Source organism: Somniosus microcephalus, chromosome 14, assembly GCF_052327205.1.
Source record: "Somniosus microcephalus isolate GS21.2 chromosome 14, FLI_Smic_1.0, whole genome shotgun sequence".
Taxonomy (NCBI): Eukaryota; Metazoa; Chordata; class Chondrichthyes; order Squaliformes; family Somniosidae; genus Somniosus; species Somniosus microcephalus.
In genome coordinates this window covers 102,311,882-102,335,795 of record NC_141000.1, presented here as the reverse complement: position 1 = coordinate 102,335,795, position 23,914 = coordinate 102,311,882, and the positions used below count along the sequence as shown (strand labels likewise).

The following is a 23,914-nucleotide window of genomic DNA, read 5'->3' as shown; positions in this document are numbered from 1 at the left end:
CCATTTTTTTTAAAAAAAGGTTAATCCACATGAATATTTGTGACAAAACAGTGAAAACTAGGGAGAAAAATTTAAAAGTTGCAAAAAACTCAGCAAAAACCTTTTCAATCATTCACATCAACATTTTACTGTTAAAATATAATAAATTATACAATTTTCTAGTTTTATTCAGATCGGAGATAATCCTTTATGGTGTGCGGAAGAGAAAGTGAGAGAAAATAGTGCAGATCACACCAGATGCTAACTCCATGTACAGCCGAAAGAGACGTACAGAACTAAATTCTGCGAGTGTCATAGAAATTCCAGGGAATAGAGAGGAAGATGCGTGGATGGCATCTCCATCAGGCATCTCTCCAGCTTCCGACTCACTCAAGCAGCAGTCTCTGGTAGCATCTGCATTCTTCCATAAAGACTGTTGTTGTTGTTATTATTTTGCAGCCCTTCCTCTTTATCCTCTATTGCCTGATTTTCCTCCTCTATGGGCTGTTTCTCAAGCATTTCCACATTTGTATTCATGTCAACATTTGTGTTGTCAAAACTTTCTTGGACATCTGAAATAATACTTAGTTTGTCAAATGATTCTTCATACAGGTTCTTAGTCTGGAGCAGCAGGAATGGAGAATTCAACGAAGGTTCTTTCAGGTACTGCACAAAAACAAATCAAGCATTTAAGATGAGTCATTCTCAATTCAGTGTACATGAAAATCTCCCGTAAAATATACTCAGCGTGTCACCTGTTTTTGTGATGATTTACTGGGATGCAGAATTTTTTGCTGGAATTTAAAAAAAGTGATGCCCTGCCAATAAATTGGCAGGTGGGAGTCTAGAAAGCAATTATATATGTCCGCATCTAAAATGAAGACTAGTATTCAAATATTATAGGATGGTGTATACTTAACAGACATTTTTCCAGGGCAGTTATTTAATTTTTATCTACTCATTTCTCTTAAAGCACATTTGCAGAGCTCCACTTGAAGTGGATGAGCTAACTGAAGTAGGAGACAGGGATCCTCTGCTGTTTGCGGGCTATTGCTGGTACAGAATGGCTGATACATTTACCTTCTTATCTACCTTCATGAAAGAACCCCAAGTGCCAATTAATGCCCCACAATGTATTGCTCACTATCTCTGCTGTATAGGTGCTGAAACATCAAACATTCACAGAAGAGATAACGTACAAAGTCATGGGAGGAATTTAAATTCCCCTGAATAACAAATATCCTGGCTTCCGTCCAAGTACCAGGAACTGAGGGCTGAAAAGTGGACGGCTTGCTTAGAAAGCATGCTGTTAACATATGGGTTGTTGCCACTTGGTGACTGGAAAGTAATAGCAGTTGGCAATCTGGTGAGGAAGAGCTAGTTTTACCTGGAAGTTTCAGGGGGAATTGTCCTGCGACAGCCAGGCACCACCCCCACCCACAGTCTGAAAAACTCTACTGTTGCACCACAGCACTGTTTATCATGGCAACAGTGGCAACTTTTACATTGCAGCCATGTTACTTTCAAACTTTCAATCTTATTAAAACGGAGACAAAATTACTAGCACCAACCAAAGCAATTCCGGACGGGAATTTCCACGGAGCTGCTGCCATAACTTTGTGGGAAGTGCAGTGTATAAATGGAGCTTCCGTCGAAGCTATGGCAGTGAAGTGGGAGTAGCTCGGAGCAAATTCCCAGCCTATACCACTGTATCACCAAATCACATCCTTGTACTCCCATGTTTATCTCTCCTTGTAAGCCTCAATACGTCACACCTTGAAACAGATAGCTGGAATTTGCTTACATTTGCCAAGTTGCACGAAGTTAAATTTGATGGCCTGTACATCAGGAATGGAGATAGATGATTGGAGTAACACATACCTCTTTTATGTGTTCGGGGAGGTTGTAGGAAGGAAAGTAAGCATATCTGACAGTTCTGTAACAATGAAGTGATGCATAGAAAATTCCCATTGTCACAACGAAGACACCAAAAATTGATATGAGAAGAAGCACAATAATCTGCCACACTGGAACTTTACCTGCAAGCACAAACAGGGGTAGGACATTTGTGAGTAGAAAGTATCATTTGGCCGCACAACTTGAAGCCCACTTCTCATGGAAACTAAAACTACAGTAATGAAGATAAAACTTATGAGGCCAAAGCCATATTGTACAAGTTGTGCTGCAAGAATGGATTCCGCTAGTTGGCATATGGTATAGCTTTGCACTGATTAACCAAATGTCACGGAATCATTTGTAAGTGTTTCTGCTTCAGGTTTCCATCTGCGCTGAGGGGAGGGCAGGGGAAGGAGAGGTGGATGACTTCAAATGGTGAATCTAATCAGAAAACTAAATGAAAATACACAACACAATATGAAAGCAAGTGGGAAAGACTACTTTTTAAATAATTTAAAAAAAAGAATTTACCTAGCTGATGGGATAGTGCTGCTGCAATGCCGTGGGTAACATGGGACAGAGATTGATGCATCAATGAAAATTACTAGAATTACATCGATGGTTCTACAAGTAACACATGTTGCGGCCTCAATTTTAACTCCAGGTGGATTCCCTGTTCAGGTCTGAATTAAAATTACAGTCGGGTCTCAATTATGTCAAAGGGCTGCAACAAGCATATGTAAATATGACTCCGGGCATGCGTCCTTGCTGCCTGCTCAGGAGAGCAGGTTAAAATTGCAGATGTTGCGATCATGGCGGATTTCCAATCGGTAAGAGCCAGGGCGATTTTAACTGCCCATCGAACAGGTTTCTGCTGAGCAAGTAGGGTTAAAATTGCCCCCAATAATACTGCCTCAGCTCCCTTACAGCTACTCTGTATGCTGCAATGCTTGATCAGATACAAATACATACTTTTAATTGAGGTTGAGATCAAAAAGGTTTTTTTTTGGAGCCTATGACCTTTTCCTGTTCCGAAGAATTGTTGCCCATATCCTGTCCTGTACCTAGCCCTGCTCACCCAACACCCTGGTCCTTGTGGACCTACATTGACTCCCGGTCCCCCAATGCATATAATTTAAAATTAGAACTTTTGTGTTTAAATCCCTTCATGGCCTCACCCCTCGCTATCTCTGTAACCTAATCTAGCCATACAACCTCCGTCAAGACCTCAGCATTCCTCTGACTCTGGCTGCTTGCGCATCCCTCTCACGTTACCTCACCATTGGTGGCCGTCTCTTCAGCCGCCTCGGCCTCACACTATAATTGCCTCCCTAAACTGTTCCACCTGCTTCTCCTCCTTTAAGACTCTCTTTAAAACCCATCTCTTTGACCCAGATGTTGGTCACCCCACCCACCCACCCCCTCCAATATTTGTTTTGACATCTATTTTTGTCTGATTATGCCTCTGTGAAGCACCTGGAGACTTTTTAATTTATGTAAAATGCGCAATATAAATGCAAGTTGTTATTGTTATGTTGTCCTGCACTACAGAATGCCTTTTTGATGTTATAATTAAGGCATGCTTATGGTGCACAACAAGAAAGAAAAAATAATTTGCATTTGTATAGCACTTTATCTCATTCTTGGATCATAGCGGTGTGCTTAACAACCAATTAAATCCTTTTGAAATGTAGTCACTGAATTGTAACCAATTGCACCATCAATATTAGATTAAAAGAAGTGGCTTACAATGTTGCCAAAAAGAATAGCAAGCCTGAGGATTGGGAGGGTTTTAAAAATCAGGAAAGGATGACCAAGAAATTGATAAAGGGGGAGAAAATAGAATGAGAGCAAACTAGCGAGAAATATAAAAACAGATTGTAAGAACTTCTAGAGGTGTGTAAAAAGGAAGAGATTAGTGGAAATAAACATGGGTCCCTTAGAGGCTGAGACAGGAGAAACTATAATGGGGAATAAGGAAATGGCAGAGACGGTAAACAAATATTTTGTATCTGTCTTCACTATAGAAGACACAAAAAACATACCGGAAATAGCGGGGAACCAAGGGTCTAATGCGAGTGAGGAACTTAAAGTAATTAATATTAGTAAAGAAAAAGAACTGGAGAAATTAATGGGATTAAAAGCTGACAAATACCCTGGACTTGATGGCCTACATCCTAGGGTTTTAAAACAAGTGGTTGCAGAGATAATGGATGCATTGGTTTTGATCTTCCAGAATTCCCTAAATTCTAGAATGATCCCTGTGGATTGGAAGGTAGCAAATGTAACCTTGCTGTTCAAGAAGAGGGAGAGAGAAAACAGAGAACTGTAAGCCAGTTAGCCTGACATCAGTAGTAGGGAAAATGCTATAATTTATTATTAGGGACGTGGTAACAGGGCACTTGGAAAATCATAATATGATTAGACAGAGTCAACACGGTTTTATGAAAGGGAAATTGTGTTTGACAAATTTATTAGGGTTTTTTGAGGGTGTAACTGACAGGGTAGATAAGGGGGAATCGGTGGATGTAGTATATTTGGATTTTCAGAAGGTATTCGATAAGGTGCCACACAAGAGATTGTTACACAAGATTAGGGCTCATGGTATGGGGCAATATATCAGCATTGATTGAGGACTGATTAATGGACAGAAAACAGAGAGTAGGAATAAAAGGGCCATTTTCGGGTTGACAGGTTACAACCAGTGGTGTGCCGCAAGGATCAGTGCTGGGGCCTCAACTATTTACAATCTATATCAATGGCTTAGATGAGGGGGACCAAGTGTAATATAACCAAGTTTGCTGACGATACAAAGCTAGGTGGGAAAACAAGCTGTGAGGAGGACACAAAGAGGCTGCAACGGGATATAGATCGGTTAAGTGATTGAGCAAGAAGGTAGCAGATGGAGTATAATGTGGAGAAATGTGAAATTATTCACTTTGGTAGGAAGAATGGAAATATCGAATTTTTAAAAAAGGCAAGAGACTAGTAAATGTTGGTTTTCAGAGGGCTTTGGGGTCTTTGTACACAAATCACAGAAAGTTAACATGCAGGTACAGCAAGCAATGAGGAAGGCAATTGGTATGTTGGCCTTTATTGTAAGGGGGTTGGAGTATAAGAGTAAGGAAGCCTTGCTGCAATTATATAGGGCTTTGGTGAGACCACACCTGGAGTACTGTGCACAGTTTTGGTCTCCTTACCGAAGGAAGGATATATTTGCCTTAGAGGGGGTGCAATGAAGATTGATTCCTGGGCTAAGAGGGCTGTCCTACAAGGAGTGATTGAGTAGAATGGGCCTATATTCTCTGGCGTTTAGAAGAATGAGAGGTGATCTCATTGAAACAGATAAAATTCTTAGAGGGCTTGACAGGATAGATGCTGAGAGGCTGTTTCCCCTGGCTACAGAGTCTCGAACTAGGGGGGTCATAGAATAAGGGGTCGTCCATTTAGGACTGAGACGAAGAGAAATGTCTTCACTCAGAGGGCTGTGAATCTTTGGAATTCTCTACCCCAAAAGGGCTGTGGTTGCTCAGTCGTTGAGTATATTCAAGACTGAGATCAATAGATTTTTGGGCACTAAAGGAATCAAGAGATATGGGGATAGGGTGGGAAAGTGGAGTTGAGAGAGATCAGCCATGATCTTATTGAATGGCGGAGCAGGATCAAGGGCCTACTCCTGCTCCCATTTCTTATGTTCTTATCCAATTTGCGCACAGGGATAAATCTTGGCTAGGGCACAGATAGCCTCCTACTTTTTTTGAATAGTGCCAGGGGTCCACCTAAACTACCAAAACACATACTGTCCAGCGATGGGAGAGGCTGGGAATATGTGACTTAGCAATTATAATATCAGTGCCTGGCAGACCCAGCCTCTGAACAAAAATAAAAATGTACCCGAATGTTGTGCGATTTTATCCCACAGTATTCCTTTAAACCTGCTGACAAGGGTGGTGCTGTTGTTGTTTGGAGAACCGACCTTTACCTAGCGGAAGCTGAACGCCAACTCTCCGACACCTCCTCCTACCTCTGCCTGGACCATGACCCCACCACCGAACATCAAGCCACCGTTTCCAAGACTGTCACTGACCTCATCTCCTCTGGTGATCTCCCCCCCATGGTCACCAACATCATAGTTCCTCAACCCCGCATAGCCCGCTTCTACCTCCTTCCCAAGATCCACAAACAGGACTGCCCTGGTAGACCCATCGTTTCAGCCTGTTCTTGCCCCACAGAACTTATCTCTTCCTATCGCGACTCTATTTTTTCTCCCCTTGTCCACTCTCTTCCCACCTACATCCGTGACTCTTCCGACGCCCTCCACCACTTTAACAGTTTTCAGTTTCCTGGCCCCAACCGCCTCCTTTTCACCATGGACGTACAATCCCTCTACACCTCCATCCCCCACCAGGATGGCCTGAGGGCGCTCCACTTCTTCCTTGAACAGAGGCCCAACCAGTCCCCATCCACCACCACCCTCCTCCGCCTGGCTGAACTTGTTCTCACATTGAACAACTTCTCCTTTGACTCCACTCACTTACTCCAAATGAAAGGTGTTGCTATGGGAACCCGCATGGGTCCTAGCTATGCCTGCCCTTTCATGGGATATGTGGAACACTCTTTGTTCCAGTCCTACTCGGGTCCCCTCCCTCACCTCTTTTTCCGGTACATTGATGACTGTATCGGTGCCGTTTCCTGCTCTCGCCCTGAACTAGATAAGTTCATTCACTTTGCTTCCAATTTCCACCCTTCCCTCACCTTCACATGGTCCATCTCCGACTCTTCCCTTCCCTTCCTCGACTTCTCCGTCTCCATCTCTGGGGATAGGTTATTGACAAACATTCACTACAAGCCCACTGACTCCCACAGCTACCTGGATTACACTTCTTCCCACCCCGCCTCCTGTAAGGACTCTATTCCATTCTCCCAGTTTCTCCATCTCCACCACATCTGCTCTGATGATGCCACCTTCCATACCAGTGTTTCTGACATGTCTTCCTTTTTCCTCAACCGAAGATTCCCCTCTACAGTGGTTGACACGGCCCTTGACCATGTCCGTTCTATCTCCTGCACTTCTGCCCCTCCCTCCCGGAACCATGACAGAGTTCCCCTTGTCCTCACCTTTCACCCCACCAGCCTCCACATTCAACGGATCATCCTCCGCCATTTCCGCCACCTCCAGCGTGATCCCATCACCTCCCCTTTCAGCATTCCGTAGGGACCACTCCCTCCGCGACATCCTAGTCCACTCCTCTATCACCCCCAACAGCCCTTCCCCTTTGCCCGGCACCTTCCCGTGCAAGCACAGGAGATGCAACACATGCCCTTATACCTCCCCCCTTCCCACTGTCCAGGGCCCCAAACACCCCTTCCAGGTGAAACAGCAATTTACTTGTACTTCTTGCAATTTAGTATACTGTATTCGCTGCTCACGATGTGGTCTCCTCTACATTGGGGAGACCAAACGCAGATTGGGTGACCGCTTTGCGGAACACCTCCGTTCAGTTCGTAAGGGGGACCCCGAGCTTCCGGTCGCCTGTCACTTTAATTCTCAGCTCCACTCCCACTCAGACCTCACCGTCCTCGGCCTCTTGCATTGTTCCAATGAAGCTCAGCGTAAGGTCGAGGAACAGCACCTCATCTTTCGATTAGGCACTTTACAGCCTTCTGGACTCAACATAGAGTTCAACAATTTCAGATCATAACCTCGAAAAAAAAAAATATATATATTATACACACTCTGTCTGTCTTTTTGTTCTGCCAGCGCAATTTACACTTCATCTAGAGCCATCCTTTGTTTCTTACTATCTCCTTTTGCCTTGAATATCTCTTAATGGCCTAGAAATTCGGTATAGCTGCATTTGGGGCGCTAGTCCTGGCGATGCGCAAAGTTTAGCGCCAGGCGCAATTTAGCGCCACCTAGCGCGATATTGGGTTGCAGCGCCCCTAAAGGTGATTGCGGCGCTAAATCAGACGCTGCATGCTACTCTTAAGGCGCTAACCCGGCAGCGCAACCCAATTTCGCGGCGGCGGTCGCAGCGAGGGTGCTGTCAATAATCACTTTCCCTGAGACACACTGGCACCGGCCAGCTCTTAAAGGGGCAGGTCAATTGGCATCACCAGACACACTCACTGCCGTGTAGGCCTTCAAAGCGGTGGGAGCCTACCTGTGGCGCACCAGCCTAGCAAGACATGGAAAGGGTGAGGCAGAGGGCGGAACGCCTCACTGATGGGGCATTGGATGTTTTGGTTGGCGCAGTGGAATCAAGGCCAAGGAAGATGGTCGGAATGTGATTTATGTTTTGGACAGTCTCCCGGATGTGAGATGCAGTTATGTGTCAGTGTATTAGTTTTGCTTTCTGTTGCCATAGCTTTCTCATGTTTGAAGGAACCACATTTTGTGTAATGAAACACTTTCTTCATTTACAATGGCCATGCCTTCTATTTACATGCATCTTGCCCTTCACAGGCTTGGGGATATCAGACCGGTTCCATTCCTGTTCTTGGAATGGTAGCAAGCATTCCGTGAGAGGGGCCTAGAAGCTACTTCTGATCAGCCTCTGACGCGCAGCCTGAGAAGAGCCGCTCGCGTAGAAGTTCAGGCCAGCAGGCATCTTCTCAGCCACCGACAGAGATGTCCTGCACCTTATCTGAGGCTGCAGATCTGGCTGAAGCAGCTGGCACAGCTCAGTCACCACCTCCTTTCTAAATTGCAGCCTTCTGACACACTGCTCCTCCGGCATGTTCATGTAGGAAAACTGCTGTCGGAAAACCCTGCCAGCGTAAGGTCTGCTTTGGCGACGTCTGTTGGCCCTCCTCCGTCTGGCCATGCCCGCCCCCTCTCCCAGCGTCTCAGTGCCCTTTCCAGATGATTCAGCAGCAGGACGTTCCCCTCCAATGCAGCCCCCATAATAAGTGCCCACAGGAAGGTTCCCCGTTGTCAAGGCTCACCAACAGCAAGGTGATGGTCAGAAGGCTGAAGATCGTCTGCCTGCACTGGCTCAGTGGCTCTCAGTGTGCAGCTCAGCAACTCTTTGTAGCTCTCGAGGAAGTTGTGCTCCAAAAATGGCTGCCGCTTTTAAACCACACCAGTCCCCTTTAAATAACGCTCCTCCAGCCCGAGAGCGACTTGGTAAGGTCCAGGTAAGCTGTCACTATTAGCGCCAGGCGCTACGGAGGGGGGCGCCACTGAATTTCCGGTCCGGGGCGCCCAAAAGGCGTTGCACACTCAAATGACATCATAATCAGCCTGCGCCCATGAGTGGACGCTAAGATTTAGCGCCGGCGTTAAATGCATGCTCAATATGGGGCGAGGCGCTAGGCGCCTTGCGCCCGCCCGGAAATTGGCTAACGCCCCACTTCTCGGCCTCTTTAGGCATTAATCGGTGGCGCTAACAACCGAATTTCTCCCCCAATGTCTCTTAATCTCTCCTGCCTTCTATCCTACCACAGATCTTCCCTTTTGTTCTTTCATCCCCTCCCCCCTTTCCCAGCCTCTACCCTTGCTTAAAAATCTGTTCCATTTCCTGCTTTTTTCCAGTTCTGACGAAAGGTCATCGACCTGAAACGTTAACTCTGTTTCTCTCTTCACAGATGCTGCCTGACCTGCTGAGTTTCTCCAGCATTTTCTGTTTTTATTCCTTTAAGAGGAGCTGACTGTATTAGTGGCAGAAAAAAGTAATACCATTATCCATTGTAGTTTCACAGACAATTGAACTAGGATGAGTCTTTCTGTTAGGCATGACAGGTTCAACTTTCAGGCAGTAGGTGGTCCAAGGTTTAAGATTGGTGAGGGTTGTCATCTTCTGCTTTATGTTAACACTTTCAATCTGTGTGGAATTCAAAAGGCCTGTTAAATAGTTACAGGAGCCAAATAAGAGGAGCAAGACAGATAAAACCAAGCATGTTAAATGGAAGCATTACAAAGGGGAGTACTGTCAATATTTCCATGAGGCTAATTGTAGACTCTCACAATAGACATAATTCTTCTCACTATACTTCCCTAACACTACTGACGAATTCAGGGAAACTCTTGTTTCATTAATAAGTTCTCAGTGCCTCGGTGACCACAACTGAATACCATTTTCTCAGTTATACTCCAGTTTTGTGTTGGTGCGCATCTGAAACTGCTCCACAAGGGTGGTATAAGAACTGACCCATTGGATAATTATACATTTTGCATTGAAGATTTTAATATCCAGATTTTAGGAATTTTGGAGTTTTTGCTCAATTACCCTTACAGACCAGGGAAAAAAATGTTGGGAAATTTCCTGTATTCAAAATTGTAGCTTCCTCAAAAGGTGAAATAAGTGCAAATTCTTTATGATTCATTGAAAAGAGCTGCCTTGATGGATCAAATTTCAATTTCTTGTCCCATTTTTTCTCATGTTCTTATTACTGCTGATACAGTCTGCTTATGAGTATATACAGTAAACAAGGGTGTATTAAGAAATTCTGGAGCACTATGTACTATTGGTCTTCACTGAGCGTTATTTTGCACATGAGTTGTCATTACTGTGAACAGTGAAACTATCAATAATAGCCACATAAAAGAATAAATAAATAACAGGCAGCCAGTTGCTAAACTGTAATCCAATCAAGTTATTGTAATGAGATTGTAAATTATGAAAATGGACTATGAGCAGTTCACAATCATTAGTAGAACCAGGCTTTAATTACAGGCTTAAATTCAGATAACTATTGTGGTCTGTAATATAGACATTTTCCTTCTTATAGGGAAATTGCCCTTAGTAAGGGTAGCATGACATCGGTGAAAATGGCTAAAAATGATTTTAAAAACCTGCAGGAAGATGACATTATTTAATATTATATTAAGAATTTTTACCACTTACCTCTTACACAACAGTCATTGACTGCAAAATGTTTTTTGGAATACTGGACAGATTGTGCACACTTGCCAGTATCGACATTTCAGCTGAACTGGACCCTAATACAAACTGATCAGACTAGTTTAATGGCTTTCCAGCTCACCAGAATTTACAATTACAAAGAAGCTGTCCTGTTAAACTAACGAAAAAATATATTTATCTCTTTTTTTCAATCCTGCAAAATGTACCTTTTTTTCCCCTGCAACTTTCCAGTAGGACACTTTAAAAGCCAAGTCCAAAAAATATTCATGCATAGATTTATTATCGTTCTCAGAAACAGGCTCAGAGATGTTGATATCGAGCATATCCAACCTTGGCTTCACAACCACTGCTAAAGGAGGTCCGATTTCAGCTGTATCACAAAGACACATTGCATTGGTACTGTGTTTAGAAAATTGTTGACAAATACTTATTTTCAAGACAAATTAAGTGAAAAAAAATGATCAATCCTACTGTCTGCAAAAGGTTCAAACTCCTTGATATTGGCCCACTCGGATGTCTCGTCCTCATATTCAGTCCTTACACGGAGATAATAACCAACCATGTTGGCCAGTACATTTGACAAGTCACATTCTGTGACGCTAATGTTCGTGCAGCCTTTCTCAAAAGGCTCTTGCTGTTTATAGTCACTCACATAGTAACTAAAAAGAAAAATGAATAATAAAAGTTATTTCCTCATCACGTGCAATTTTAGATATTATTATACACGCAACACTTTTCTGTTCATTATGGAGAGAATGACAAAGCAATCATAATCCCCAATATGCTGATAATGTAGGACTAGTCTATGCTGGGTATAAGCAAACATGCCTCTAGATATATTTTTTAAAAATCATTCTCAGAATATGGGCTTTGCTAGTAAGCTCAGCATTTATTTCCCATCGCTAGTTGCTCTTGAGAAGGTGGTGGCGATTATTCTTCTTGAAATGCTGTAGTCTATGTGGTGAAAGTACTCCCACAGTTCTACAACGTGCCGAGATCTCTGCGCTCCTCCAATTCTGGCCTCTTGCGCATCCCCGATTTTCATCACTTTACCATTGGTGGTCGTGCCTTCAGCTGCCTAGGCCCTAAGCTCTGGAATTCCCTCCCTAAACCTTTCCACCTCTCTACCTCTCTCTCCTCCTTTTAGACGCTTCTTAAAATCTACCCCTAACACGCCTTTGGTCACCTGTCCTAATAACTCAAGTGGCTCGGTGTCAAATTTTGCTTGATAACGCTCCTGTGAAACGCTTTCGGATGTTTTACTACGTTAAAAGGCGCTACATAAACGCAAGCTGTTATTGTTGTTGCTGATTTTGAAGTGCAGGCATTGTTGTAATGTGGGGAAACGCAGCAGCCAATTTGCACACAGTAGAGTCCCACAAACCGCAATGTGATAATGACCAGATCATCTGTTTTAGTGATGTTGGTTGAGGGACAAATATTGGCCAGGACACCAGGGAGAACTCCCCTGCTCTTCAAATAGTGCCATGGGATCTTTTACGTCCACCTAAGAGGGCAGATGAGGCCTCGGTTTAACGCCTCATCCGAAAGGCGACACCTTCGCCAGTGCAGCACCCACTCAGTACTGTACTGAAGTGTCAGCCTCGATTATAATATTAAGGCTGCGATTTCCCCTACCTGGATGGGTCCGGTGCGGCCGGGGTCGGTGGTAGGGCTCCAGCCCGCTGTCCAAAGTGATTTTACGCTGATTGGGCTTGTTAAACCAGTCCAGCGCGTTTGCCAGCCAATTGAAGGAAGCGGGTCTGATGATGTCACTTGATGATGCATCATCAGCCGGTTTCCTTAAAGGGACCATGCGCAAATTGACTTTGACATTTGTGCTGTCAGTGTTCTACAGCATTGAGGTGCTGCAAACACTGATAAGCACTGCACAGAGGTGCATGGCTGCACCCAGGCTCTCCCATGACTCCCTCCATATGCTTATGGAGGGAGTCACAGCATGCAGGGAGGTCATCTTCCCTTCACACGGACGGAAGAGAACTCCACAGGAGATCAATGCAGCCTGTTTGCACATTGCGCAGGAGGGCACAAGCAGTGATGTCGTTAGGAGGACCAGTCTGCAGTGGCGCAAACCTTGCAATGATCCCAGTAGATCACGAAACGTTACTGCAAAGCCACACTCAACCTCATCCTGCTGTACCACTCATCACATCCCCATCACTCTGCCTTCCCTACCCTACTCCTGCACATCCTTACTTACACCAACTTACCTTTCACCTCCACCCATCCCTCTCTATCTACATTATCACTTTCCCATCTCACTAGCCACCCCTCACCCTCATCCAAGTCCAATCATACCAACTAACAACACACAAGGGTAGGCACTTGGGTGTTTTAGCCAACGTTCATGTGAAGTTTCTGTTAATGTGCTGTCAAACATTGAAATCTTTATTTTCAACACTTTAGATAGATTTGTGTGCACCTTTGGAAGTGGCTCAGTGAGTTGCAGTGAATGGTGAGACATAACAGTACCCCCCGCAATGGTGATGAGTGTGAAAGGAATGGCTTGGGCATTGTAGGGATGCTTTATGGTGCTGGTGGTGTCAACCTGGCACATCGTGTGGCAGTCAGGGTGTACAGTTTCAAGTGAAGTAAATCTGGCCATGGTGAGGCCATCCCTGGCATTCCGGGCAGCAATGTGGTCGGGTGCTGATGCCCTGTGTCCTGTCCAGCATCGGTTGATTTCGGCGAAGGTTGGTGGTGTTGTTGGTGCTGCTGGTGTGCCTGGTGCTGCTAGTGTTGGGGCTGATCGTGGTGGGATTCTGAGGACCAAGGTGAGATAGTTTCAAGGGCACCAATGCTGATGTCATAGATGGCAGGTGAACTTGAGAGAACAGAAGCGATCGGTCAATGGTGAGAGAGGTTGTTCCAATGAGGTGACACTGGATAGAGAGTTTACTCCAAACACTTGCAACCTGCATAAAGCTCAATCTGTCTTCCAAATGCAGTAAGCAACAGCTTCTGAGCTTGGAAAGTGAACAGCTGTGAGGTGGGGGCTTTTATAGCACATTTGCAGCTGTCAAGTAAAGAGATCATTTCATGTTGACACAACTCCCGACCTCCTTACCTGACGCGATCCCCGAGTAGCGTGGACGACCTCGTAAAATTTAAAGGCGAGCTCAAAATAGTTTTTAAGTGGCTGTTATCAAGCTCTTAATCACCTAAATTGCCTCCCCCGTCGCTTGGTGTCAGGTCTGTTCAGCGACGATAAACCTGACATCTGCAAAACTAGCATGGCAGTGGGTTGACAGCGGGTTCCCTACCCGCTGTCAAAAACATTTTTTTCCCCCACCTGACCCGCCACCAAATGCGCCCACTGAGCCCCCGAAAAATTCTCCCCAATTCTCTGAACCCGCAACTTTCTAACTCAGAGGTGAGAGTGCTGCCACTGAGCCAAGGCTGACACTTAAACAGAGACAACAGTAGATTAACACAAGTTAGCATGCTTTCATTCAATATTGACAGCTGTATGGCCTCATTGTAGTTTTAATATAAATCGAATAAACAGTAAGCATTCCAGAAAGATCCTTTATTTATTCCATCTGACCATTTCTCACTTGTGAGCCATTCATAGCCATGGGTTTTGGATTTGGAGAGAGTAGCCAATTAATATTATAATTAGAAAATACAATTGTTATGCTACATCACTCACCTTTGATACTCAACTGAATAATGGACATTGCCTTTGCGGTAAGTGACTGGGCTCCATTGAAGTAGACTCTTAAAATTGATGGAATGCATTTTCACATTCTGTGGTGCAGGTAGCTTTCCAAACACTGTATTGATGATAAAACACATGTCTTTTAATGTTTGTTTCCTAAAGGGAATATTATTATGTATTCAATCAACTGGCAGAAGGTCAAACATAATAATTTTTAAATTTTACTACAGGAAATGCTTTATATTTTCTCAGTTTTTTCCAAGTCTTTCCTATGCTATACACTACTGTCCAGCTGAGAGAGAATATAGGTGACCTGTATCCAAGTTTCTGACAGTATAACTCTGGAAACAGCAGCCGGGAGGAATTGCTTTGCTTCCACTCATTGCCTCCCTGGTGACTGGCAGAAATCAAGAACTCATCCTGTGGAATAATTAATAAGAACATAAGAAATAGGAGCAGGAGTAGGCCATTCGGCCCTTCGAGCCTGCTCTGCCATTCAATGAGATCATGGCTGATCTTCTGCCTCAACTCCATTCACCGGCCCTATTGCTATATCCCTTGATGCCTTTACTGGTCAAAAATCTATCAACTTCTGTTTTGAATATACCCAATGACTGAGCCTCCACAGCCCTCTGGGGTAGAGAATTCCAAAGATTCACCACCCTCTGTGTGAAGAAATTTCTTCTCATCTCATTCCTGAATGGCCTACCCTTTATCCTGAGGCTGTGGCCCCTGGTTCTAAACTCCCCAGCCAAGGGAAACATTCTCCCAGCATCCACCCTATCAAGCCCTGTAATAATTTTGTATGCTTCAATGAGATCCCCTCTCATTCTTCTGAATTCAAGAAATACAGGCCTAGTTTACTCAATCTCTTCTCATACGACAGTCCCGCCATCCCAGGAATCAATCTCATAAACCTTCGTTGCACTCCCTCTATGGCAAGTATATCCTTCCTTAGGTAAGGAGACCAAAATTGTACACAGTACTCCAGGTGTGGTCTCACCAAGGCCCTCTATAATTGGACTAAGACTTCTTTACTCCTGTACTCAAATCCTCCTGTAATGAAGGCCAGCATACCATTTGCCTTCCTAATGGCTTGCTGCACCTGCACATTCACTTTCAGTGACTCATGTACAAGGACACCCAGGTCCCTTTAAGCATCTGCATTCCCCAATCTTTCACCATTTAGGAAATACTCTGCCTTTCTGTTTTTTCAACAAAGTGGATAACTTCACATTTATCCACATTATATTCCATCTGCCATTTCTCGCCCACTCACTGAGCCTGTCGAGATCCCCTTGAAGCCTCTTCACAACTGACTCTGCCACCTAGCTGTGTATCATCAGCAAATTTGGAAATGTTACATTTAGTCCCCTCGTCCAAATCATTGATATAGATTGTGAATAGCTGGGGCCCAAGCACCGATCCTTGCGGTACCCCACTAGTCACAGCCTGCCATCCTGAAAAAGACCCGTTTATCCCTACTCTTTGTTTTCTGTCTGTTAACCAATTCTCAATCCATGCTAGTACATTACCCCCAATTCCATGTGCCCTAATTTTGTTCACCAACCTCTTGTGTGGGACCTTATCGAAGGCCTTCTGAAAATCCAAATACACCACATCTACCGGTTCCCCTTTGTCTACTCCACTAGTTACATCCTCAAAGAACTCCGATAGGTTTGTCAAACAGGATTTCCCTTTCAAAAATCCATGTTGACTCTGCCCAATCTTACTATTAGTTTCCAAGTGCCCAGTTATTGCATCCTTTATAATAGATTCCAGCATTTTCCCAAATACTGATGTGAGGCTAACAGATCTGTAGTTCCCCGTTTTCCCTCTCCCTCCTTTCTTAAATAGCGGGGTTACATTTGCTTTCCTCCAATCTGCAGGAACTATTCCAGAATCTATAGAATTTTGGAAGATGACAACCAATGCATCCATTATCCCAATGGCCACCTCTTTCAAAACCCTAGGATGTAGGTCATCCGGTCCTTGAGATTTATTGACTTTTAGTCCCATTAATTTTGCTAGTACTGTTTTTTTACTAATAATAATTTCTTTAAGTTCCTCATTCTCGCCACACCCTTGGTTTTCTCGTATTTCTGGGAGGTTTTTTGTGTCTTCCTTCGTGAAGACAGAAACAAAGTATTTATTTAATTTCTCTGCCATTTCCTCATTCCTCATTATAAATTCTCCCATCTCTAATATAAATTCATGTCCTAACACTCAATGTCGCTGCATATCCACCAATTCAAAATTCTCAATTGACACTTCTTTGGCCAAAATTATGTTCTCCTGCTTTCCCCATGAACTGTTCCACTAGATGATGTCCTGAGGAGAACTGCTGAGATTCAACCTGATATACCATCAGTGGAAGGGTTCATCGAGAGAAAAATGGCCAATGTGAACTTGACAATAACACTGAAAGCACATACTTGTTTTGCATGCGCGTGATGCACAGAATGTGATATGGACATTACAGGGCAGGTTTTTCTGTTATTGTGTTTGGTACAAAGGATTGCCTGGAAAATCAGGCCGAATGGATCGCATGCCCATAGCAGACGCCTGCTGGGACTTTTTACTCATTTGGATTCATGGATGGAAAATTGGATGGGCTCCTTTATGGATACGCAATGCTCTCTACCCAATTTTCCTCTTTATTCTCTGGTCTTTTGTAACCTGGCATAAAAGCAACAATAACCCAGTCGCATTTAGTGCCAAAAGACTCAATAGACGCCCCAGTTCCTGAACAGCTCACACTTAAAAGGTAGAGTATCCGGCACCCATGGGACCAGGATGGTGCCGGTTGATGAAAAATTCTGGATATCAGAGAGGTCTACCTACCAAGGCAATTTTTAACACAAACAAAAATAAAAACCACTGACTAACTCGACCACCGCGGGAGACTCGGACTCGACAAAACGAGTGCTGGATGGAATCGGCAAGATTACCAGTTATCTATTTTGCCGGTTATTAAAGTATTCCGGATGATTAAGTGCCGTTTAAATAAGAGTTTACTGTACTACCAAAGATAAGTATTTAACCATAAACTACCTCCTTGTTTTTGGTTTTTGTCATGGGCTGTTATGCAACCCACTTTGTGTCGTGGTTGCAGCTTTGTCCTGAGGCAAACTACTCGGGCGACTGTCTGTGTGGAGTTTGCACATTCTCCCCGTGTTTGCGTGGGTTTCCTCCGGGTGCTCCGGTTTCCTCCCACAGTCCAAAGATGTGCGGGTTAGGTTGATTGGCTATGATAAATTGACCCTTAGTGTTAGGGGGATTAAATACGTGGGGTTACGGGGATAGGGTGGGATATGTGTTGGTGTAGGGGTTACGGGGATCGGGTGGGATATGTGTCGGTGCAGGCTCAATGGGCCGAAATGGCCTCTATCTGCACTGTGGGGTTTCTGTGATTCTGTGATTCTGTGATATAGTTAGTCTAATATAAAGTTACCCAAATTGAACTTAGGGAGGTGGTGTGAGAGTGCCTCAAGGAAGTACGCTCAGACTACTTTGGCTTTGCTCCAGTATAGCTGCAATAGGCGCAAAGTGATGTTTGAAAACTTTCTAGATTGTGTTTTGAAATTAATTAAAAATTTTTTAATGATGACAAAAAGCCAACTATTCCTCTAGCTCTTCATTAAAAAAAAATTAACTGAGTTGAACATATCTCATTGAATACTGGTGAATCGAGTACAGAGCTCCATTTTTTAATTTTGAGATTTCATAAATATGAAGTACTATCAGTGAGTAAAAACAGTTTCTGACTGTCAGGCCGCGATTTCCCCTACCTCGGCGGGTCTGGAGTGGTCGACGTTGGTGGCGGATAAGGTAAAATGGTGAGCTGAGCTCAAAATGCAGCTTAATGGGCTGTTAACAAGGTCATAATGACCTAAATTGCCTCCCCCGCCACTTCAGCCCTGACAGACCCGACATCTGGGAATACAGCGTGGTGGCAGGATAACAGCGGGTTCCTGACCCGCTGTCAGAAATTTTATTTCCCCACTCGACCCACCACCGAACTCGCCCGCTGAGCCCCCGAAAAACTCCCCCCTTAATGTCTGTTTGACATTCCATCATGAGAGAAAACTCAGCTGGTTAAGGAAGCGAGTAGCTGAGTCATACAGGCGAGGGCGGTCTCAGGTTCAATCACAGGCCTGTGCTGACACATTAAATCAACGGGGACAACAGCAGTGACATTAAAATTAACCTCAGCATCTCAGAGTTAGGAAGGGAACAATTAAGGGGTGTGGTAGCATAGAGGTTCTGTTACTGGACTAGTAATCCAGAGGCCTGGGATTAATAATCCACAGAATGCGATTTCAAATCCCACCATGCAGTTTGAGAATGTTGAGAACCCCACCATGAGAGTTTGAGAATAAAAAGCCACGTAATTGTGGGAGCATCTTAACCACATGGACTACAGCATTTCAGGAAGAAGGCCCACCACCACCATCACAGGGCAACTAGGGATCAGCAATAAATGCAGGCCTTGCCAGCAATGCCCATTTCCTCAGAACCACGTCCTGAGAATGAATTTTTTTTTTAAATTGTGAAGCGTTCCCACTCCTGATCACTTTCCAGTAATTCTTGCTGATAGTGTACACGTATGGATCTCAGATGATGACAGGATTGGGTTTGGCCCATAGCAGAATAAACTTCTGTCACTCATTATCTCAGCTCACATATGAAAGGATGTTGACTTTTGCGAGGTAGCAGAAGCTGACAGACATCTAAATGAACTGTACCCCAACAAGGACTTAATGCCTGCAGGAGAAGAGGATTGGAAGGAACAAAAATTCCTAGTTTCCATGTTAGCAAACAGCACATAATCTCCTGATATCATCAAGGTAATAAATGGCTAAGAAAAAAGAACTTGCATTTATATAACATGTCTCCTAGGACACCGCAAGACACCTCTCATCCAATAAATCACTTGTTTAAGTGCAATCTTCGCGTGACATGGGTAAACGCAACAGTCAATTATCACACAACAAAGTCCCACAAATAGAAAATGAGGTGAAAGACTAATTAATATTCTTTTTGTGGTGTTGGCTGAGATAGGAAGGTTAGAGAACTGCCTGCTCTTCTTTGTATAGTGCCATAGGATTTTTAATGTCCACCTTAACCACCACAACAGACAAACAAGGCATCAGTTTAACATCTCATCTAAAAGAACGACAATGTAACACTCCGTCCCTGAGTATCAGTTTAGATTATGTTCATAGGTGCAAAAGTGGAGGCTGAAACCACAACCTTCTGCTTCAGGAGGTCAGAGTGCCACCAACAGGTGCCAGGATGGTTTATCCCAGTAGAGAACATCAGTGGCATGTTACAAGCAACTGAATGAAAGGAAAACAGTTCAAAAAGAAATGTGCTGGAAAATAGTGTCTACCTCATGACATGCCATGCAAGTCAGTTGCAATTTGTATGATAAAATAAAGTAACAGTCTGCTATAAATAACCATCTATATTTGTAAAGAAAAAAATTAGCAACACGTTATTCCAGTAATGCTTTCAATTCTTTGGTCCCCTTTTATTCAATAAACTTGCATGAAACAGCAAATCTGTGTGCAACACTTTGGGAAATTTTTAGATGTCAGAGGTATGATTGATTTCAATTGCTGGGAAGCGTCAATTATGACGGGTTACAGAAAAATATATTAAATCTCGCATGGGTAAGCAATCAAAAGACTTTGTTCTAGAAAAATTGTGCATTGTTTAAAAGCATTGATGGGTATGGGAGAACTGGACAAGATGGTATTTCAATTGCTGTCAAATGTCAAAAGCAAGCAGATGATTAGATGCCCAGAAGACTACTGTTACTTACTTAAAGTGTTAGAAACAGTTAATACTCTGATTGCTTTGCCACTGAGAAAATTAGCTTGATTATCAATTGAGCCTGCTTTAACCAACATATAACTGGGGAAAAGCCCTGTGATCCCCAGTTTTCTATTTCACATTGCTTATCCAATGGGAGCCACCCAAGAGTGGGTCTGTGGATTTACCTCTCAAATAACATTCCAGCTGAGACTCAGTTGAAAGCAACTGAAGGGAACTACAAAGATATGTCCTTTTGTTTGGTATTCAGGAAGCTTGTGTCAGTCAAATATTGAACTACTAGGTTCTCACTGTGTCTTCCTGCTTCTGTGTAATATTATACTTGCAAATAAACTTAAATGCTAGTTTTAACATGAATGTATTGGTCTGACATTCTGTATTTACTGCCTGTATGGTGAGCGTACCATGTGGTCTCCGGCATATTAAAGCAAGGTAATTATTAGTCACATGGCATGTTATCTCATTCACATAATGCATAAGGGTGCAGGTTTTGGCTGATAAGAGACTCAGTTTTATAGAAACTGCCTTTTCACTGTGAACACAAGTTAAAAGCATTGGGAGAAAGGACAAATTGTAACAGTGAAAAGGATAACTGGATTAAAGTGCAAAATCAATCAACAGTCAACCAGACTGAAACATCCTGTTTATGGATGTGCTTCAAAAAAGAGAAAATAGAAAGGAAAAGGAGAACCACATTTATAAAGAGGAAGTATTTAATATCTAATAAGCCAGAAAACAATGAAAACACAGTTAACAAACACAAAGCCAAGCTAATTTGCAAATTACAATAAAGCTGTTCAATATTTCAAAGTCAAATTTCAGACAGTATTTGAATACTGCAGATATTTTGTTTATGTGCACTTCCCCATCATTCTCAAACCACATGGACCTTTTGCGCTCATGAATAAATTATCCTTGTTCACCGCATGTGATGTGTATCAGTTAGATGAGACTATGCAGCCAGTTTTCTAGACATAAGTTTTATTCAGTAACTATACACAAAGCAGCAAGTATTGCCTGCAGTCTTTAGCAGATATAAGCAGTCACAAAGACATGTGCGAGCCTGATGGTTATAGATTTAAGTCATCATCGGATTTAAATCAAATCTTGTGATAAATATATTTTCTTATATTAGGATTGACAACCCTTCTTATACTGTACTTAGGATTAAGTATGGTTATTTATGGTTAATTTCAGGGGAGCAGCAATTGGAACAGAGACCATTTTAAGCATAAGTTTATGAAAGGTACAGAATTTATATTAGGAAAAACTTTTTACACAAAGGATGATCAATTTGTTGAATAATCTTCTAGTCAGGGTAGTAAAGAGACAAACTTTTAAAACACTGCTGGATGCTAAGTTGGGAAAATTAAGTTACTAAAGGGATAGATTTAAATGGACTGGATCGCCTTTGATCACCTTATACTTTTCTTGTGTCTTTAATTAAAAAAGAGTGGGAGTATAACACGGGGATGATCACTGCCCTGAAAGGGAATTCTGAATACTACAAGCCTGGAGTAAAATATTCCTCCCCACCAGTGAAATAAGCCAAGTAGTCCACTGTATCTCCCCAGGATGTGGATTGCACGTAAGAGTGTAAAAAACCGAAACATAGAAGATAGGAACAGGAGTAGGCCATTCGGCCCTTTGAGCCTGCTCCGCCATTCAACGAGATCATGGCCGATCATCCAAACCCTAGCACCCGGTCCCTACACTGACAGCCATCCCACCCAAGCCCTATCCCCGTAACCCTACGTATTTAATCCCCCCTAACACTAAGGGCCAATTTTTATCATGGCCAATCAACCTAACCTGCACATCTTTGGACTGTGGGAGGAAACCGGAGCACCCGGAGGAAACCCACGCAAACACGGGGAGAATGTGCAAACTCCACACAGATTTGAACCCGGGTCCCTGGCGCTGTGAGGCCACCGTGCTAACCACTAAGGCCATTAGACTCCATGCTTTGGGGAATTAGCAAAATAACGTCAATGATTATCGTGGAATTGAAAGTGCTATTTTAAATAGAAACGGGAGCGATGCCTGTTTTTCTGTGTAATAACCACCCGCCAAGAAAATAGCTCATTCTTCATGTGCATGTATCGAGTTCAACAATTTCAGATCATAACCTCGGCCCCTATTACACATTTTTTCTTGTAATTTTTCCACTCCTTTTGTTTCTCTCTCACACCTGGCAGCTATCTCTTGCCCTGCCAGTACACTTTACACCTAATCTCAGCCTATTACCATCTCGTCTAGCTCTTTTACTTCTTTTGTTTCTTTCACTTCTTTTGTCCGATCGCAGCCCTGCCTTCGATCTAGTTTATTTTCTTTCCAGTTTTGAAGAAGGGTTCGACCAGAAACGTCAACTCAAATTTCTCTCCACGGATGTTGCCTGACCTGCTGAGTTTTTCCAGCATTTTCTGTTGTTATTTCCCACGATTTAGTTGGCGGGTTACTTAAGGAGAAAAGCAGCTATCCACTATTTTGGTTAAAAGGAGGAATTTCGGGCCCTGATCAGTGGCAACTTCAGGCAACAGTCCCATACTTGCAGTCTCCCCGCCACCAGTATCAAGACAGAGCACTCCTGGGTAGATTGACATATAAATGTGCGATCTTTAAATAAGCTTTTTAAAAAAAATTAACAGGACATTTAATAGGATTCGTTGTGGATCAGGTTGAAAAGTAGCTAAGGGGAAGTAACCATTCTGGCTCGGAAACAGTTCACAGCGTCGAGTAACTCTGATTTTGTTGATTCCGTACCTTTCCACCACAAATCAGTAAAACAAAATGTATCCAATGAGAAACAAGGACTGGGGGAAAATAATTGAAACTAACTTCGCTACTTTTGCTGATTTCCAAGATTTCCTTACTCCGCACAGTTCTAACCTGATGTTTGACAAAACGCCAGGCTGATTAAGACTCTTGCCGGTCTATAGTTTCTTAAATGATACACCAGTGACTTACCAGTGAATATCAAAGTGGCCGTAAACACGGAATGAAGTAAGATTCTGTCCGCAGCCATGTCTCCCTCTGGTCGCTCTGTCTCGGATTATTACTGACCTCGGAGTTTCCTCATTCTTCCAAACCAGGTGCGAAACGTGTAACAATACTGGGCGGAGATTACCTGGAACAGTCTCCAATGGCATGTCCCAGAATTGTGCAATGACAGTCTGCCCTTTGGCTATTTGTTAGCTAATTGCTGGAACAAGGAAAGCTTCAGGTAAATTCAATGACATAGCGATGTAAACACTAGGCATATCATTTATTGGATGCTTATATTGTTCAATAGAATGACACAGCACGGGAGGAGGCCATACACCTGTGCCGGTGATATTACTGTATCGCTGACTCTGTGCCTTAAAAATGTTTCAAAACATCTTTAAATTGTATTTGATGCAGTGCAAACCTACCGTGCAGTCAACAAGCAAAATTGTGCTTTTAGAGCAGGATGTGTTTGGCTGTTCCTGGAACAGACCCTGCCCTAAAGAATAATGTCACAGACCCAGGCTGCAATCTCAGAAAGGATCTAGAGTTCCTCCAAAAAGACAAAAAAAATCCAGGCTAAAGTTCTATTTAACACTGTTCCACATTTTTAACCTGCTCTTATTTTAAGTTTTCTCCCACTTTAAGTCTCCCAAGACAGATA

General features: G+C 43.3%; 1 protein-coding gene across 1 annotated transcript; it reads right to left on the bottom strand.

Annotated features, from left to right (window-relative positions):
• Window positions 1-108: 108 nt before the first annotated feature.
• Window positions 109-23,375, bottom strand: LOC147107777 (interleukin-10 receptor subunit beta-like). The gene is made up of 7 exons (XM_086007083.1): window positions 23,233-23,375; window positions 14,416-14,539; window positions 11,214-11,401; window positions 10,949-11,112; window positions 9,557-9,701; window positions 1,861-2,018; window positions 109-645 (listed from the first exon to the last, which is right to left on the bottom strand). The coding sequence occupies exons 1-7, from the start codon at window positions 23,288-23,290 to the stop codon at window positions 370-372; spliced, it is 1,113 nt and encodes a 370-aa protein (XP_085863209.1). The 5' UTR covers window positions 23,291-23,375; the 3' UTR covers window positions 109-369.
• Window positions 23,376-23,914: the final 539 nt, after the last annotated feature.

Coding starts and splice junctions, on each gene's coding strand:
- LOC147107777 (XM_086007083.1), bottom strand. CDS start 23,290: ATGGCTGCGGACAGAATCTTACTTCATTCCGTGTTTACGGCCACTTTG. Junction 11,402..14,415: donor TATTCAGTTGAGTATCAAAG/GTGAGTGATGTA, acceptor TTTTCTTTTTAG/TTACTATGTGAGTGACTATA. Junction 9,702..10,948: donor AAGTTGCAGGGGAAAAAAAG/GTACATTTTGCA, acceptor AATTCCACACAG/ATTGAAAGTGTTAACATAAA.